Source organism: Peromyscus californicus, unplaced genomic scaffold, assembly GCF_007827085.1.
Source record: "Peromyscus californicus insignis strain IS unplaced genomic scaffold, ASM782708v3 Scaffold_11__1_contigs__length_118956290, whole genome shotgun sequence".
Lineage (NCBI taxonomy): Eukaryota > Metazoa > Chordata > Mammalia > Rodentia > Cricetidae > Peromyscus > Peromyscus californicus.
This window is the reverse complement of record NW_026294402.1, coordinates 140,066-158,498: the sequence shown is the minus strand read 5'-3', so window position 1 is coordinate 158,498 and position 18,433 is coordinate 140,066. Positions and strand designations below refer to the sequence as shown.

General features: G+C 37.5%; 1 protein-coding gene across 1 annotated transcript in view; it reads right to left on the bottom strand.

Moving 5' to 3' along the window:
• The window catches only part of Alkbh8 (alkB homolog 8, tRNA methyltransferase), a 51,584-nt gene that overhangs the window by 20,781 nt on the left and 12,370 nt on the right, over window positions 1–18,433 (bottom strand). Inside the window, exons 6-9 of the mRNA XM_052751352.1 lie at window positions 12,678–12,782; window positions 11,125–11,195; window positions 8,720–8,826; window positions 351–502 (exon numbers count right to left, since the gene is read on the bottom strand). Of these exons, the coding sequence (XP_052607312.1) occupies window positions 351–502; window positions 8,720–8,826; window positions 11,125–11,195; window positions 12,678–12,782 (435 nt within the window). The remainder of the gene's footprint in view (window positions 1–350; window positions 503–8,719; window positions 8,827–11,124; window positions 11,196–12,677; window positions 12,783–18,433) is intronic.

Genomic DNA, 18,433 nt, shown 5'->3' with positions numbered 1-18,433 from the left:
AAGAAAAATCAAGAGCCTGACAAGCCTTTCCAACAAAAGCCATTTCTGCACAATTAATGCTTTACAATCCCAACACTCTTAGCTATTACTTCAAAAACTAAAACATTTTCTTGGCACTCAGCAATGTAAAAGGACCAAATATCAGGTAAATAAATGATAAAACATAGCCTCTGCCTTCAAAGAATATAAACACTAATGAAGGTAGCTTGGAGAAGTGAAAGCCTAACACAGACAGAGTACAGCAGATCTCATGGAGAAGTTAAGAAAAAGCTCTACTAAGTACTGATGGCCTTAAAGGGTTTCCATACCACATTTATTCTGCTGTAGCACAGATGAAATTAGAGACTTACTACAATTGCAGGGCATACGCCTCACTTTTCTGAACGTAAATGATGTTCGAATTCCCCGCTTGCTTAAAGTCAAGTCTCCGATGTCACTGGTGATTATTCCACCTTTGAACTGCTCAGATGCTTGGACAGTATCAAATTTTCTGGGTGTAATTCTGAAGACAACAAATAAAATAACTTACTTGGCATTATAGTGACAACAATATTTAGGGAGCACTATAAATGTTGGAATTAACATACCTTTTCAAATCTATGACACTCTACAAATTACAATGTACTTGGGAAAGAACGTACATATAGCATTTTGGGATTTTGTTTTATTTTTTTCCAGAATAATCATCAAAAGGTTATTATCAAGTTGATTTCCTATGCTGCCATGCTTATTTCAATTTATTCTCCCTTTCACCAAAGATCTTAACAAGCATCTCAATAGTTGGTATAGTGTTTGTTTTTTCTATCACTTTATTCCCCATCTCTGACTACCTCCACCTTTTCCTCCATCTCTTTCCATAGCATGCAAATGCAGACACACACAGTCAGTCAGTCACTCTTAATGTAATAAATGTTAATAGCAACCTTAAAAAATAATGTTGAGATTTATTTTTTTCTCCTAAAAATATAACAAAGAATGTACAATTCTTACACCAGCTTTAAACATCAGTATGACTTACAATCCAAACTTTCAGAAATAACTACTTGTTAAGGACATAAGATATTTTCTTTTTTTTGGGGGGGGGAGATTTGGCAAGCAATTTTTCCTATTTTATTTTATTATTTTTTTTAATGCCGAATGCCTTTTATTGAAGGAGGGAGGAGATCTTAAATACAGGCTTACAGCACAATGGGAGAACCCTGGAGGGTAGAAGTTCGCTACCATGCTTTACAATCTTGCATCTAAGCTGTTAACACTTTACAATCTTGCATCTAAGCTGTTAACGCCCAATATGCATGATACACAGACAAGGAACTTCCCTTAAGCATGCAGGAGGGTGGAACCCAGCAGGGAATTAGCATAGGGATATCATGGTCAGGGTCAGGCAGAGAGGATGCTGGGAAGAAGACAAAATGCTTATCTGAGAAGTATTATGGAATAATCTTTTTGTACACTGTGAAAATGTGTCACTGATGGGTTTAATAAAAAGCTGAATGGCTCATAGCTAGACATGATTTCTAGGCAGAGAGGATGCTGGGAAGAAGAAGAGGGGATGCCAGGAGACTCAGAGGAAGCAGCATGGGCAATACAGAGTAAAGGCAACCAAGCCATGTAAAAGAACATGATTAAAACATACGGCTTAATTTGAGTTACAAGAGCTAGTTGGAAATAAGCCTAAGCTATCGGCAGAGCTTTTATAATCAATAATAGTCTCGCCACTGGCTGTCTATACATCCTGTGAATCCCACCACCTCACCCTGGCCACACCTGAAAAAGATGTTGCCCAGGAAAGGACTTTCTCTACTTTCTTTGTTTCCCAACCTAATTCTCAGGGTAGCCCTTAGGGCTGCAACAGAACACCAGCTGCAGCCTGTCCCCCCTCTTGTTGAATCCCACAGATTCATCCCACCTTGGCCTCCCCTCCCCATCTCCTCACTGTGCCCCAGCCTTCAACTTGGGCAGACAACCCCTACTCAACCACACATCCCCCAACACAAGTAAACAATACATGCTCAATCACAGGCCACACCACCAGAAGACCAGGAAAGCTGATGACATTGTCCAGTCTCCCTGCTCCCCAAGACCCAATCCTCAGGGTCAGCCACAGCTCTGCAACAGAACACAAGCTGCAGCCTCGCCTTGCCCATGACCAAAGAAAGCCAGGAAAACCAAAACAAACAATTGGAGGAAATGAATAAATACCTTAAAGAAAGCCAAGAAAAACCAAACAAACAGTTGAAGGAAACAAGTTAATACTGTTCAAGACCTGAAAATGGGAATAGAAAAAAAATAAAGAAATCACCAACTGAAGGAATTCTGGAAATGAAAAATTTAGAAATACAAACAGGAACTATCTAGAGGCAAGCTTCACCTACAGAATACAAGAGATGGAAGAGATAATCTCAGGTATTGAAGATATGATAGAAGAAATGGATACACCAGTCAAAGAAAATGTTAAATGTTAAATCTAAAATATTTCTGACTCAAAACATTCAGGAAATCTGGGAAACTATGAAGAGACCTAACCTGAGGAAAATAGGAATAGAGGAAAGAGAAGATTCCCAGCTCAAAGGCACAGAAAATATTTTCAACAAAATCATAGAAGAAAAAATTTTCTAAACAAAGAAATACCTATAAAGGCACAAGAAACATAAAGAATACCAAATAGATTGGACCAAAAAAGAAAGTCCCATCACCACATAATAATCAAAACACCAAACATATAGAACAAACAAAAAAATATTAAAAGTTGCGAAGGAAAAGGATTGGTATCATATGAAGGCAGACTTAACAGAATTACACCTGATTTCTCAATAGAGACTCGAAAAGCAAAAAGGGGCTTGAACAGATTTGCTGCAGACTCTAAGAGACCATAGATGCCAGTTCAGATTATTCAGATTATTATACCCAGCAATATTTTCAATCACCATAAATGGAAAAAATAAGTTACTCCATGATAAAGTCAAATTTAAACGTTATCTATCTACAAATCCAGCCTTACAGAAGGTGCTAGAAGAAAAATCCAAAGCAAGGATATTAACTACACCCATAAAAACACAAGAAATAAATAGTCTCACACTAGCAAAACCAAGAGAAGGGAAGCACACACAAAGACACACACACAGACACGCACATACACACACCATCACCACCAACAATAACAATAAACTAGCAGGAATTAACAGTCATTGGTCATTGATAGATATCTTTCAATATCAATGGTCTCAATTCTCTAATAAGACAAAGAATAACAGAATGGATTAAAAAACAGGATCCATTCTTCTGCTATATACAAGAAACACACCTCAACATCAAAGACAGGTATTACCTCAGGGTAAAGGGTTGGAAAATGATATTCCAGGTAAATGGACCTAAGAAGCAGGCTGGTGTAGCCATGTTACTATCTAACAAAATATACTTCAAACTAAAATTAATCAAAAGAGATGGGGAAGGACACCACATATTCATCAAAGGAAAAATCTGCCAAGATAACTTCCCAATTTTTTTTTTAATCTATGCCCCAAACATAATCTCCCCATCCCAAAAGAAACACTAGGACAGCTTAAATCACACATATAGAAGGATCAATGTCCACTTCATTTTATGAGGCCACAGTTACCCTGATACCCAAACCACATAAAGGCTAAAAAAATAAAAAGAATTACAGACTTATTTCTCTTATGAACACAGATATAAAAATACTCAATATAATACTTGCAAACCTAATCCAAGAACACATCAGAAAAGATTATCCACTATGATCAGGTAGGCTTCATGCCAGAGATGCAAGAATGGTTCAACATATGAAAATATGCGAATGTAACTCACCATGTAAATAAAGTGAAGAAAAAACCCTCATGATCACCTCATTAGATGTCAAAAAAGCCTTCAACAAAATCCAACACTTTAGGGGACCAGCCCCCACCATTATTTACCCCAGGACTCTTGAGGAATGAGGGATAAGAGACTTAGTTAGAAGTAAGGAGGAGAGAAACAGAGAGAAAACACAGGATAGACTCTAGTAGGCCTGGATCCTTATCCAAACGGGCCCAGAACTTTATTTCAAAGGTCTATTTATAATAATGCTAAGGGGTGGAGCAAAAGACCTTCACCTTGCTAGTTACAGTCACCTGGTACCCAGGCCCATGTTCCAATCAACCTCTTATGCTGGGTACAGCCACTAGGAAACCTGGTGGGCTCCAACACAACACCCCTTCATGATAAAAATTCTGGAGGGATTATGGACACGAGGGACATACCAGAACATAATAAAGGCAGTTTATAGCAAGCTATAGCCAATATCAAATTAAATGGAGAGAAACTCAAAGCAATTCCACTAAAGTCACGAACAAGACAACGTTCTCTCCATATCTATTCAATATAGTACTTGATTCTATTGATCAAGTTTTAGTTTTAGCTGGAGCAAAAGGACAACTAAAGGAGATCAAAGGAATACAAATCAGAAAGGAAGATGTCAAAGTGTCATTATTTGCAAATGATATAATACTATGTATAAATGACCTTAAAAATTCCATGAGGGATCTCCTATAACTGATAAACACTTTCAGCACAGTGGGTGGATACAAGATTAACTAAAAAAAGAAAAAAATCAGTAGCCCTCCTATATACAAATGACAGACTGAGAAAGAAATCAGGGAAGCAACACCTTTTACAATAGACACAAATAATATAAAATATGTTGGGGAATCTCTACTCATGCAAGTGAAAGACTTGTATGTAAAAAAACTTCAAGTCTTTAAAGAAAGAAACTGAAAAAGATATCAGAAGATAGAAAGATATCTCATGTTCATGGACTGGAAGAATTAACATAGTAAAAATGGCCATCCTACCAAAAGCAATCTACAGATTCAACATAATCCCCACCACAATTACAACACAATTCCTTACAGCCCTTGAAAGGACAATTCTCAACCTAATATGGAGAAACAAAAAACCCAGGATAGCTAAAACAATCCCGAACAATAAAACAACTGCAGGAAGTATCACCATCCCAGAGTTCAAGTTGTACTACAGAGCTTTAGTAATAAAAACCTCATGGCACTGACATAAAAACAGACAAGTTGATCAATAGAATCAAAAGGAAGACCCAGACATAAATTCATACACCTATGGATACCTGATTTTTGATAAAGAAGCCAAAAATTCACACTGGAGAAAAAGAAAGCATCTTCAACAAAGATGCTAGTCAAAACTGGATGTCTGAATGACACCTGTCAGCATGGCTATGAACAATAACACAAGTGACAACTCATACTGGCAAGGATGTGGAGCAAGGGGAATACTCCTCCATTGTTAGTGAGCCTGCAAACGTACACAGCGTTCCTCAGAAATATGGTGGTTCCTTAGAAAATTGGGACTCGATCTACTTCAAGACCCAGCTATATCAACCACTCTTGGGCACATACCCAAAGAACCACCAGAAGGATTCCTGCTCAACTATGTTCACTGAAGCTTTATTCATAATAACCAGAAACTGGAAACAATCTAAATATTCCTCAACAGAAGAACAGATAAAGAAAATGTGGTACATTTACACAATGGAGAATTACTCAGTTTTGTTTTGTTTTGTTTTGTTTTAAAAATGACATCATGAAATTTTCAAGCAAATGGATATAACTAGAAAAAGACTATCCTGAATAAGGCAACCTGTGGTGGTATTGTGTTCCCCAAAATATTGTGAACCCTAATAAACTTATCTGGGGTCAAAGAACAGAACAGCCACTAGATACAGAGGCTAGAAAATGGTAGCACTCACACCTTTAATCCTAGCATTCCAGAGGCAGAAATCCCTCTGGATCTCTGTGAGTTCAAGGCCACATTGGAAACAGCCAGGCATGGTGACACACGTCTTTAATCCCAAGAAGTGAGCCTTTAATCCCAGGGAGTGATGGCAGAAAGCAGAAAGATATATAAGGCATGAAGACCAGAAACTAGAAGCTTTTAGCTGGTTAAGTTTTCAGGCTTTTGAGCAGCAGTTCAGCTGAGACCCATTCGGATGAGGACTCAGAGGCTTCCAGTCTGAGGAAACAGTATCAGCTGAGGAACTGGAGAGGTGAGGTAGGTTCTGCTTCTCTGATCTTCCAGCATTCACCCCAATACCTGGCTCCAGGTTTGATTTTATTAATAAGACCATTTAAGATTCCTGCTACAGCAACCCAGACTCAGAAAGACAAATATGATATTTACATATAAATGGACATTAGCTGTAAGTAAATGATAATCAAACTAAAATCCACAGATTCAGAGAGGTTAGTAAAAAGTAGGGCTCTAATGGGGAAGCATAGACCTCTCTGGGAAGGGGAAGTAGATTTTGCAAGGGTATGGGGGACTGGGGCAGGGGTGGGGACAGGGGCAAGAGGGATCATATGGGGTGGGTGCGAATGGATGGAGGGAGAGAGTACAGGAAGGGACAGCTGGAATGGGTGGGGGAAATCAGGGGTTGAGTGGAAATGCAAATTCCTGGAATCTATGAAGGTGACCCTAATGAGGACTCCTAGTAATAGAGAATATGGAGTCTGAACTGGCCATCTTTTGTAGGCAGGCAAGGCTTCCAGTGGTGGGACTGGGTTGTACTTGTTTGTGTTGTTGGCTGAGGGGGTGCTTAGGAGATTCCTAAATAACACAGGCTGATACTAGGACAGAAGATCATTCTTTGAAACTGAAAGTGGAGCCCCATTTCTGAGTAAAACATCTATAAAGCTCATTGAATGCAGAGAAGTTAAGCTCCTCTCTAAATTTTACATCTACATCTATACCTACAGAGAGGAAAGGCTCCTACATGTAGCCTTCACCACTACATTATAGTCAAATTGGCTCAAGAAGATATTGTGTAGGCTGTGGAATGAAAAACTAGGCCCAACTCAGCCACAAAACCTTCAACCTACAATCTGTCCTGCTTGCAAGATGTAAAAGAGCAATGGTGGCACAGAACCTGTGATAATCGCCAACCAATGCTTGGTTTAACTTGAGGCCCACACCACAAGGAGACTAACTTGAGGCCCACAAGAAGGAGACTATGCCCTACACTGCCTGGATGGCCAGGAACAAAACAAAAAAAACTGGCAAAAAAAAAAAAAATTAACAAACTGATTACGAATGATATTCTGCTGTACTCATAGATAGGTGCCTTGTCCACTCATCAGAGAGGTTTCCTCCAGCAGCATATGAGAATGGGTGCAGAGACCCACAGTCAGACTTTATGTGAGGGAGAGAAGCTAAACTGGAGGTCTTCATCAGGTCCCTCCCCTCAAAGATCTAGAAACCCTGCAGAAGAGGGAAAAGTAGGAATAAGAGGGAATGGAGGACACCAGGAGAATACAGCCCACTGAATCAACTAAGCAGGGCTCACATGGTGTGATGGTTTGAAAAGGAATGGCCCCCATAGACTCATGTGTTTGAATACTTGGTCTATAGGGAGTGGTACTATTAGGAGGTATGTCCTTGTTGGAGTAGGTGTGGCTTTGTTGGAATAAGTGTGTCACTAGGGGGTCTGCTTTGAGGTCTCAGAAGCTCAAGTTAGCAGATCAAGATGTAGAACTCTCAAGCTCCTTGTCCAACATCATGTCTGCCTAAATGCCACCATGCTTCCCACCATGACATTAATGGACTAAACCTGTGAACTGTAAGCCAGCCCCAATTACATGTTTTCCTTTGTAAGAGTTCCCATGGTCTTGGTATCTCTTCACAGCAATAGAAATATTAACTAAGACACATTGGCTCACAGAGACTGAAGCAGCAGGCACAGAGCCTGCATGAGTCTGTACCAGGTCGTCTGCATATATGTTACTGTTGTTAGCTTGGCGTTTTTGTGGGACTCCTAACAGTGGGAAGAGGTGTATCACTGACTCTTTTGCCTGCTCTTGAGACTCTTCATCCTATTAGGTTGCCTTATCCAGAACTCGATGAGAGGGCTGCTGCCTTGTCTTATTGTATCTTTTTTTTGTCCTGTTTGACTGTCATCTCTTGGAGGTCTGCTCTTTTCTGAAAAGGAAAAAGACTGGGAGTGTGGATCTAGGGGAGAGGGGAGGTGGGAGGGAGCTGGGAAGAGTGGAGGGAGTGGAAACTGTGTTCAGGATGTACTATATGAGAGAAGAATCTATTCTCAGTAATTATTTAATTAAAACTTAGAACAGGTTACTAATACAATAACATGATAATTTTGCTGAATATTTGAAATGTGTCAGCTAAAATTTATAAGCAGAAAGGAATTCATATAAAATTAAGCATTATTTTAATTATTTGTATATACACACATACATATATAAATACTTTCACACACAAATTCTAGCAGTATAATGTTCTGTCTTCAAACAATTAAAGATTCATTTCCACCAAAATGAAGAAAAATTATGATGCTGAAAGTTACTCTCAAATGATTATGCAAAAGCAATGATGATAACAGGTGAGAAAAAGTAAAAGATGTAGCAAAGTATTCATAACTGAAAACTACAGGTGAAAAGTGGAGGGAGTTTACTCTATTACACATAATTTTTCTTTAAATTTGAAATCTTTTCAGAAAAAGGTAGTGTATTAAAAAACAAAACAAACAAAAAACCTGCATATATCTTGGAAGGCTTGTACACAAATGATTTGATGTACAGGCACAGGACATGGCTTCAGCATCTCAGACAGAAAAGAATGAGAAATCTCACAAAGCAGAAAGTTTCCCATCAGTAACTAAGGTCATCACAATACATACCCATGAGTCCAAAGATATCTAGATTCTCCTGTCATCACCAGCAAACTCCGACGAGGCAACATAACTTGTACTGTGACACCCTCTGGGTGCTTAAAATCCATAACAATCTTGGAGCAAAGACAAAAGTTAAAAGGTTATCACCCAGAAGGGTTAATGCTGAGTCTAGTGTCATACATTCCAGGGATTAAGGATGGTTCATTTATACTGACCATATTTCTAGGTTAATAGCTAAGTAGAGCTAAAACTTCCTCTAACATTCCTAACTTTTACCTACCTCCTTGCTTGCAGCTTCCCATGACAGCAGCAAAGCTAGCTGACCCATTATACTGCAGCCAGGCTCACTGGTCCCTGCCCTTTTCTTTAGTCTTTTTCAGAACCAGCCAGTGTGTAGGATCTAACATGCTCCTTCTGGTCCAATGTTACAGGGCCAGCTTTTTCCTAAGCAGACAGTCAGTGCTGTAAACAAGGACAGTGTATTTCTGTAACTCAGAGGTGAAGTGTGAAATGTCTACTTGGCCACAGACTTACAGTGAAGTCTGCCATCACTTTTCTCATTAGAAAGCTGAAGACATGCTGATTTCCCTTTGCCTTTTTGTTTTTTAATTTCTCAACTTTAGGAAGAAAATTCAAGAATGTTACTCACTGCCTCCCTAAATCTACAAGTAAGGATTAGCAACATGGAAAAAGAACGTTTGTTTTTTTCTCCCATGTTCATTATTTCTGAAGCCTTCTATACTAAAAATCCACATATGTAAATGATAAGATGGTTTTACTATATCAAACAAACATTATTGGTTCTTTAACCACAGCATCAAGATCACAAGAACACAGCAGAGGTTGAGACATCAAAGTGCTTAAGCTACAGAGATGGAAACTATACAGATATAATGGAAAGAGACAAAAGGAGGAAGAGGGAAGGAGGAGGAGAGGCAAATAGTACTTGCCTCCAGGAGAGACATTAGATTTTGAAGCAACCACTAGTTAGATGAGATGATCTCAATATTTCAAGGATTATTTTGGATTCATTTATTTTCTATTTCTGTCTGAAAGTCCATGTATAACTTGCATACACTGTAAATGTTACAGGTCTGAGAGGAAAGATATCCTAGCAGTTGGAAGCCAAAGAATACAAAGTCACACTGCCCAACAAACCTCACACAAGAAATTTATTGGGAAAGACACAAGAGGATGGTTGCCTCTGCTTGGGAGAAAAGCACCAAAGAACTGAACAGGAGGCAGGCTTTATATAGGGTTTCTTGGGAAGAAGACCTTTCCAGGGTGGCCTGATCTTGGGGCAAGCTCAGGGATTGCTGGGATTCTCTGGCCTGATATTGGGGCAAACTCAGGGGTTAGTGAGATTTTTGTGACCTGATCTTAGGCTTTTTTTTTTTTTTTCTGTAGGATAGAGCTTGGTCACCTGTATGTCCAGGAGCTAGAAATGGCCATTAAAACCATTAGAGTAGTCTGAGAGACAGGGCCTGGCCACATGCCTCAAGGGGCTAGGCCTGGCTGTTGGAATAGTCTGGGGGTAGGGCCTGGTCACTCATTTGTTGAGGGACTTACATTCACCACATTGAATCATGGTTCTGCATGTTTAGCAGCTCAAGCAAAGTGCAACTACAGAAATCAAGCACCAAATAAACATGAGCCTTTTCTTTACCTGGAGGGACAGAAATAATCCTCTGCTAAAGTTTCTGAAAGGTTTGACTCAAGTTACCTAAGTAAAAAGGTCTAACCTGTAGCCAGGTGTGATGGCACAAGCATTTAATCCTAGCACTCAGGAGGCAGACGTAGGTGAATCTCTGTGAGTTCCAGGCCAGTCTGGTCTACATAGGTAGCCCAAAGACAAAAAGACTATGTCTAAAAAAATAACAGCAAAAATAAATAAATAAATAAATAAATAAATAAATAAATAAATAAATAAATAAATGAGTAGAACTCCCAGGCATGTGAATTTCAGTTCTCTCATTATCTCATTACCCTATTTCATGTGGTGACTATCTTTTAGCACCATGTGGTATGCAGCAAAGGTAGGTCAAAAATGGGCCAAATTACACCAGAGAAAATTTGTATTTCACCTGACTGCCAATATGAAATGTATGAATAAACGTACAGATTTATCCTGGCATCTGATGAGCTACAAGGTAAAACTTTGGACATCTAAAAAAAAAAGTGCGTGGTGGGGGTGGGGAGGTGGGGGGGGTGTTGGTGAAACTACCCACTCTGGTAGGAACTAATGTGCTAACAAAGCCCTTTTTATTTTAAAATTTTAATTCATTTTAATTAGAGTGTGGATGGTCCCATAGGGGAAACAAGGTACTGTGCAAGGCAAAATATGCTAAAAGCTGATTTTTTAAAAAAAAAAAAAAAAAAAGGAGGAGGAAAAGAAATGCTTCAGCACTTACCTCTGCCCCCAAACTGAGAGAAATGATCTCATCCTCAAATGCAGAATGTGTGTCAATATGGGCAGGAATTCCTGAGATAGAAAACATGATAATATCACTTCATCATCCATTGTAGATTTAGACTATGCATATACATAGCCTCATGTAATTATGGTGAAAAGATTTTTTGGTTTTTAAGAAGGTACTATAATCTTAGTTAACAGGAAACAATGAATATGACTCGACAAAATTAAATCTAAAACAGGGTAACTCAATTTCAAAATAAAACAACATTGAGACTTGACTTTAAATCAAGGCTCAGGAGTCACTGCTTAAATAAGACAAATTTTCCATTCACAGCCTAAGAGGTCAACGTGGAAGACAAATACAAGTCATTCTTTCCCATAAATACTGGGACTCTCAAGGACTTGGAGAACAGAGGCAAATACATTAATAATTAAGACACAGCTTCTTCTATTCATCAGTCTGGTAAATAAAGAAACTGTAACACAGAGAAAAGATATAAAGAAGAAAGATACAGCCAACTCAAGGATATATAGACCAGTGGAAAGTCAGACAGGAAAATACACAGTTCAAATACTTATAATGTGGGCACAGCCGCACACATCTGCAGTCCTAGCCCTGGGGGAGCTGGGACAGAAGCAGCTCAAAGTTTGAATCAGTCTTGGGGACTAGGAATGTAGCACAATGACAGGGTTCCTGCCTAGCAGATACTAGGCCCTAAGTTTAATCCTCAGCACCATAATAAAAGAACAAAAAATAAAATAAAGCATAGCATGATAAAAGCAGAGGGAAAAAACCCTTGGGGGAAAAATCACTTAACTACAAATATTGTGTGAAAATGCTACTAATAACCTACCCAAATGTAAGATTTTCACTGGCACATACTCCTAGAATTATTCTACACATTCTAAAATAGAAGAGGAGAAAAATCATACAACCAGTTAGTTCTTCCTTTCTGTGAATAACTTGCTTCTTCTATTAAACATTTCTTGTTTTCCAATCTATCAACTCCCTCTCTAACATGTTGAGAGAGGAACAAAAAACAAGCAAAACCCACAAACAGCAATGTATATCCATTTAGTTATGTTTTATAATGGAATCTCAAGGGGTGGAGGTACAGACTGCAAGTAATAAGCAATACAGATATTGTATATAAGCAAAGCAGCTTAAAAATTAACTTTAGCTAAAACAAAAATGTTTAAAAAAAACACTGAATTTTAACTTTCGATCTTAAAAATATTTCATAACCTTCTTAATTCTCAAATACAAAATTGGGATTTTAAAGAAGAAACAACTGGGGCTGGAGACATAACTCAGTGGTTAAAAGCACTAGATGCTCTTCCCAGAAGACCCAGGTTCAGTTCCCAGGACCCACAAAGCAGCTCACAATCATCCATAACTCCAGTTCCATGGGATCTGATACTTTCTTCTGACCTGCTATGGCAGTAGAAAAACATGTGATTCACAGACAGGCATGCAGGCAAAACACTCACACACATAAAAGATAATCTAAAAGAAAAAAAAAATGTGTTTAGAAAAAAAGCACCTACCATGTCCAGGCTCATACTGATTTATGGTCAACTGATCCGGTTTATGTTTAATGTAACCTTCTTTCAACCATTTCTCTAAAATGCTATTGCAAATATCAGGAAGACCTAAAGTTGGTAACCAGAAAAGCAAAACAAGCTGCATGTTTAACTGAAAATATAAAAGTAACATTATGCTATCATAGAGCTTTTGCGATCAGAGCTTTTGGTGTCAAAAAAGATGACAAATCCACAGACAAAACAAATTAAGAAATAGACCTGTAAGAATCTTTTAAAGTTATCACACCCTTATCAAATAAAAAGCACAAAATAATAATTTTACTAATAACAACTTTGACATTTTATAAAATGATACTAAACAATATACAATGAATTGCCCTTGTCCAAATGAACTAAAAATGTTTCATATATACCTTACATCACAGGCTGAGGGTAATTTTATATCTTATTTTTAATGTGCTTGTGTTTTGACTATGACCCATTCACATGAGCTTAGATATGGACACTTTCCACTGGTAGCATCACATCTGCTCTCAAACACCTTCAGATTTTAGAGAAATTTGAATTTTGGATTTTCAGATTAGGGAGGCTCAACTTATAGATTTTATGTCAAAAATTAAATTGAATACTTTGTCAGTCTTTGAAGGTATCCCACTTACTGCAAACATTTTAAATTAATACTATTTTAAAAATCGTACCTTTCAAAGTGAAACTTTTATCATGTTATAAATGTGATCAAAGTCATAAACAATAAATTTAGGATAGGAGAAATGCTTCAATCAACAAAGTACCCAATAGACAGCACAAGAAAAAAACTGGGCATGGTAACACACACTTTTAAAATCTGTGGAGACAGAGATAGGCAGGTCAATGAGGTTCCCTGGTCAATCAGACCGGTTTGTTTGGTTAGTTCAAGGCCAGCGATACCCTGTCTCAAAATAAGATGGACAGCTCCTGAGGAACAATACTCAAGGTTGTCTTGTCCTCTGCTTCTCACAGGTACCTATACACACATGAACACATGAACGAACACACCACACACACACACACACACACACACACACACACACACACAAATAAATAAATAAATAAATAAAATTTAACTCAACAGAGAGTTATTGCCAGTATAATTTAGATAATCAGTTTATATAACCCATTAAAAAAAAACCAGCAGGAGATGAAAAGAAAATTAGAAAAGGAAATACAATTGGCCAACCTCATTACTAACCAGGAAACTGTAAACTGAAAAGCTGTACAGCATGTTGGTAAGGACAGTGTGTAAAAATATACTGGCCCATCTATTTGGAGCTATTTTTGTCTCTTCGATAAACCTAACCTTTGAAGCAACAATTTTACTTCTTTGCAGTCTTCTTAAGAAACTCTTGCACAGAATATGAAGAGGCATGCACAAAAATACTCACTAAAGTGCTATTTCTGAGTGCTAAAACCTAGAAGTAACCTTAATGTTTAGGGTAGGTAACTACCCTGACACTCAGTAAAATGAAAAATGACAAGATCTACAAGGCACAAGGAGTATATATAGATGAGAAACATACTATGACTAGACGATGGAAGACTACTTTTACAATATAAGGCTATTCATGTTTACTTGAATAGATACATGAACTTAGATATGAACTCATTCCATTTAAAAAAAGTAAGAAGAATGTGTACTAAATTGATAAGAGCAAATATTTCTAAAGGGAAGAAGTAGGGAAGGAGGAAAGACACAAATAGGAAGTAAACATGAAAACACAAACTGAGGGAATTCTAGAAAAGAAAAAATAGGTAATCGAACAGGAACTACAGATGCAAGTATCACCAACAGAATATAAGAGATGGAAGACAGAATCTCAGGTGTTGAAGAAACTATAGAAGAAATAAATATATGGGTCAAAGAAAATGTTAAATCCAAAAAATTCCTGACACAAAACATCCAAGAAATCTGGGACACTATGGAAAGATCAAACCTAAGAATAATAGGAATAGAAGAAGGAGAAGATTCCCAGCACAAATATAGCCCAGAAAATTTTAAACAAAATCATAGAAGAAAATTTTCTTAACCTAAAAAAGGACATGCCTGTAAAGGTACAAGAAGCTTATAGAACATCCACTAAATAGATCACAAAAGAAAGAACCCTCACCACATAATAATCAAAACACACTGAACAAGGAAAGAATGTTAAAAGCTCCAAGAGTTTTTCTTGCCAAATAACATATAAAGGCAGACATATCAGAATTACACCCAACTTCTCAAGGGAGATTCTAAAAGCACAGATGCCAGGCCAGACTGCTATACCTAGCAAAACTGTCGATCACCATGTATGGAAAAAACAAGATATTCAATGATAAAGTCAAATTTAAATAATATCTATCCACAAATCCAGCCCTACCAAAAGAACTGGAAGGAAAACTCCTACGTAATGCAGTTAACTAAACCCCAAAATACACAACCAATAAATAATCTCACACCAGCATAACCCAAGGAAGGAAAACCACATACACGCATACTCATGCATACACACTACCAACAACATATATAATAAAATAGCAAAAATTAAAAATCATTGTTCACTGATATCTCTCAATATCTAAGGACTCAGTTCCCTAATAAAAAAGACACAAGCTAGCCGGGCAGTGGTGGCGCACGCCTTTAATCCCAGCACTCGGGAGGCAGAGGCAGGCGGATCTTTGTGAGTTTGAGGCCAGCCTGGTTTACAGGGTGAGTTCCAGGAAAGGCGCAAAGCTACACAGAGAAACCCTGTCTCAAAAAACTAAAAAAAAAAAAAAAAAAAGACACAAGCTAACAAAATGGATGCAAAAACAAGATCTATCCTTCTGCTGCATACAAGAAACACTCCAACATCGAAGACAGACATTACCCCAGGGTTGGAAAAAGATTTTCCAAGCAAATGACCCCAAGAAGGAAGCTGGTCCAGCTATCCTAATATCTAACAAAATAGACATCACAATTAATCAAAAGAGATGGGTAAGGATATTTCATATTCATCAGAGGAAAAATCCACTAAGATGACATCTCGATTCTCAACATCCTTTCCCAAGCACAAGGACAACCACATTTGTAAAGGAAATACTATTAAAGTTTAAATGGCACATTGACCCTCATATTAATATTGGGAGACTTCAATTCCCCACTCTCCCCAATGGACAGAACATCCAGACAAAAGCTAAACAGAAATACTGGAGCTAACAGATCTTATGAAACAAATGGATCTAACAGATATCTACAGAATACTTTACAAAAAACAAAAGAACATACTTTCTTTTCAGCAACTCATGGAACATTCTCCAAAATTGACCATATACAAAGCAAATCTCAACAGATACAAGAAAACTGAAATAACTCCCTGCATCCTATCAGACCACCATGGATTAAAGCTGAGTTTTAACAACAGCGACAACAGAAAGCCTACAAACTCCTGGAAACTCAACAACTCTCTACTGAATGCTGTGTTCTGAAGAAATAAAGAAATTAAAGACTACCTAGAAATTCAATGAAAATGAATGTAGAACATATCTAAACTTATGGGACACAATGAAGGCAGTGCTAAGAGGAAAGTTTACAGCACTAAGTGCCTACATCAAGAATGTGGAGATACCATACTAGCAAGTAAAGAGCACACGTGAAAGCTATAAACAAAGACAATAATACAAAGAATCAATGAAACAAAGAGTTGGCTCTTTGAAAAAAAATCAATAAGACAAATTCTTATCCAAAAATAACTGAAAATCACAGAGAGAATACCCAAATTAACAAAATCAGAAAGAAAAAGGGGGATATAACAATAGACCCCAAGGAAATCCACAAAATCATTAAAAAACCTGTACTCCACACAATTGGAAAAGCTAAAAAAAAAGGGGGGGGGGGGCAAAGCAAGACCAGAAAAACAATATAAATAGATCTATAACTCCTAGTGAAACAGAAACAGAAGCAGTCATTAAAAATCTCCAAACCAAAAAGGCCCAGTGCCAGATGGTTTTAGCACAGAAGTCTACCAGATGATCAAAGAAGAGGCAATACCAATATGCCTCAAATTATTCCAGAAAATAGAAAAAGAAGGAACGTGGTCAAATTCATCTTATAAGGTCAGTCATCCTGATACTCAAACCACACAAAAACTCAAGAAAGAAAGAGAATTACAGACCAATATCCCTCATGAACACTGAAGTAAAAATACTCAATAAAATTGCAAACCAAATCCAAGAACACATCAAAAAGAACATCCACCATGACCAAGTAGACTTCATCCTAGAGATTCAGGAATAGTTTAACATATGAAAATGTCAATGTAATCTACCATATACACAAACTGAAAGAAAAAAATCATCTCATTAGATGCTGAAAAAAGCTTTGACAAAAATCCAACATCTCTTCATTATAAAAGTCTTGAAGATACCAAAGATATAAGGGATATATCTCAAGATAATAAATGTAATATATAGCAAGCCAATAGCCAACATAAAATTAAATGGAGAGAAACTCAGAGCAATCCCACTAAAATCAGGAACAAGACAAGGCAGTCCATTCTCTCCATATCTATTCAATATAGTAATTGAAGTTCTAGCTAGAGCAATAAGACAACTAAAGGAGATGAAGGGGATACAAATTGGAGAAGAAGTATCACTATTTGCAGATGATGAGATAGTATATTCAAGTGGCCCCATAAATTCTACCAGGGAACATCTATAGCTGATAAAAAACCTTCAGCAAAGTGGCTGGATACAAGATTAACTCAGAAAAATATGTAGCTCTCCTATATACAAATGATAAACAAGCAAAGAAAGATATCAGGGAAATGACACCCTTCACAATAGCCACAAATGATATCTAGGTGTAACTCTAACCAAGCAAGTGAAAGACCTTTATGATGAGAACTTCAAGGTTTTAAAGAAAGAAATTGGAGAAGATATCAGAAGATGGAAAAATCTCCTCTGATGCTCATGGATCAGTACAATTTACATAGTAAAAATGGCCTTCTTATCAAAAGAAATCTACAGATTCAATGAAATTTCTATTAAAATCAAAACACAATTCTTTGCAGACCTTGAAAGAACAATACTCAACTTGATATGGAAAACCAAAAACCCAGGATAGCTAAAACAATCCTATATAATAAAAGAATTTCCAGAGTTATCACAATCCCTAACTTCAAGCTCAACTACAGAGCTACAATAATAAAAACCACAGGGTTCAGGCATAAAAACAGGCATAAAAATTGAATCAGAGACCCAGGCATGAATCCACACATCTATGGACACCTGATTTTTGACAAAGTAGCCAAAATCATACAATGGAAAAAAGAAATCATCTTCAACAAATGGTGCTGGTCTAACTGGATGTCGGAATATAGAAGAACGCAATTTGATCTGTAGCTATCAACCTGCACAAAGCTCAAGTCCAAGTGAATCACAGACCTCAACATAAATCCAGATACACTGAACCTGATAGAAGACAAAATGGGAAGTAGCCTTGAATGCATTGGCACAGGAGACTACTTCCTGAATATGACACCAGTAGCACGGACACTAAGATGGACAATTAATAAATAGGACCTCATGAAACTGAAAAGCAAAGACACCATCAATAGGACAAAACAGCAACCTACACAATGGGAAAAGCTCTTCATCAACTCAACATCCAACAGAGGGCTAATTTCCAAAATATATAAAGAACTCAACAAACTAGACATCAAAAAACCAAATAAGCCAATTTAAGAATGGGGTACAGATCTAAAAAA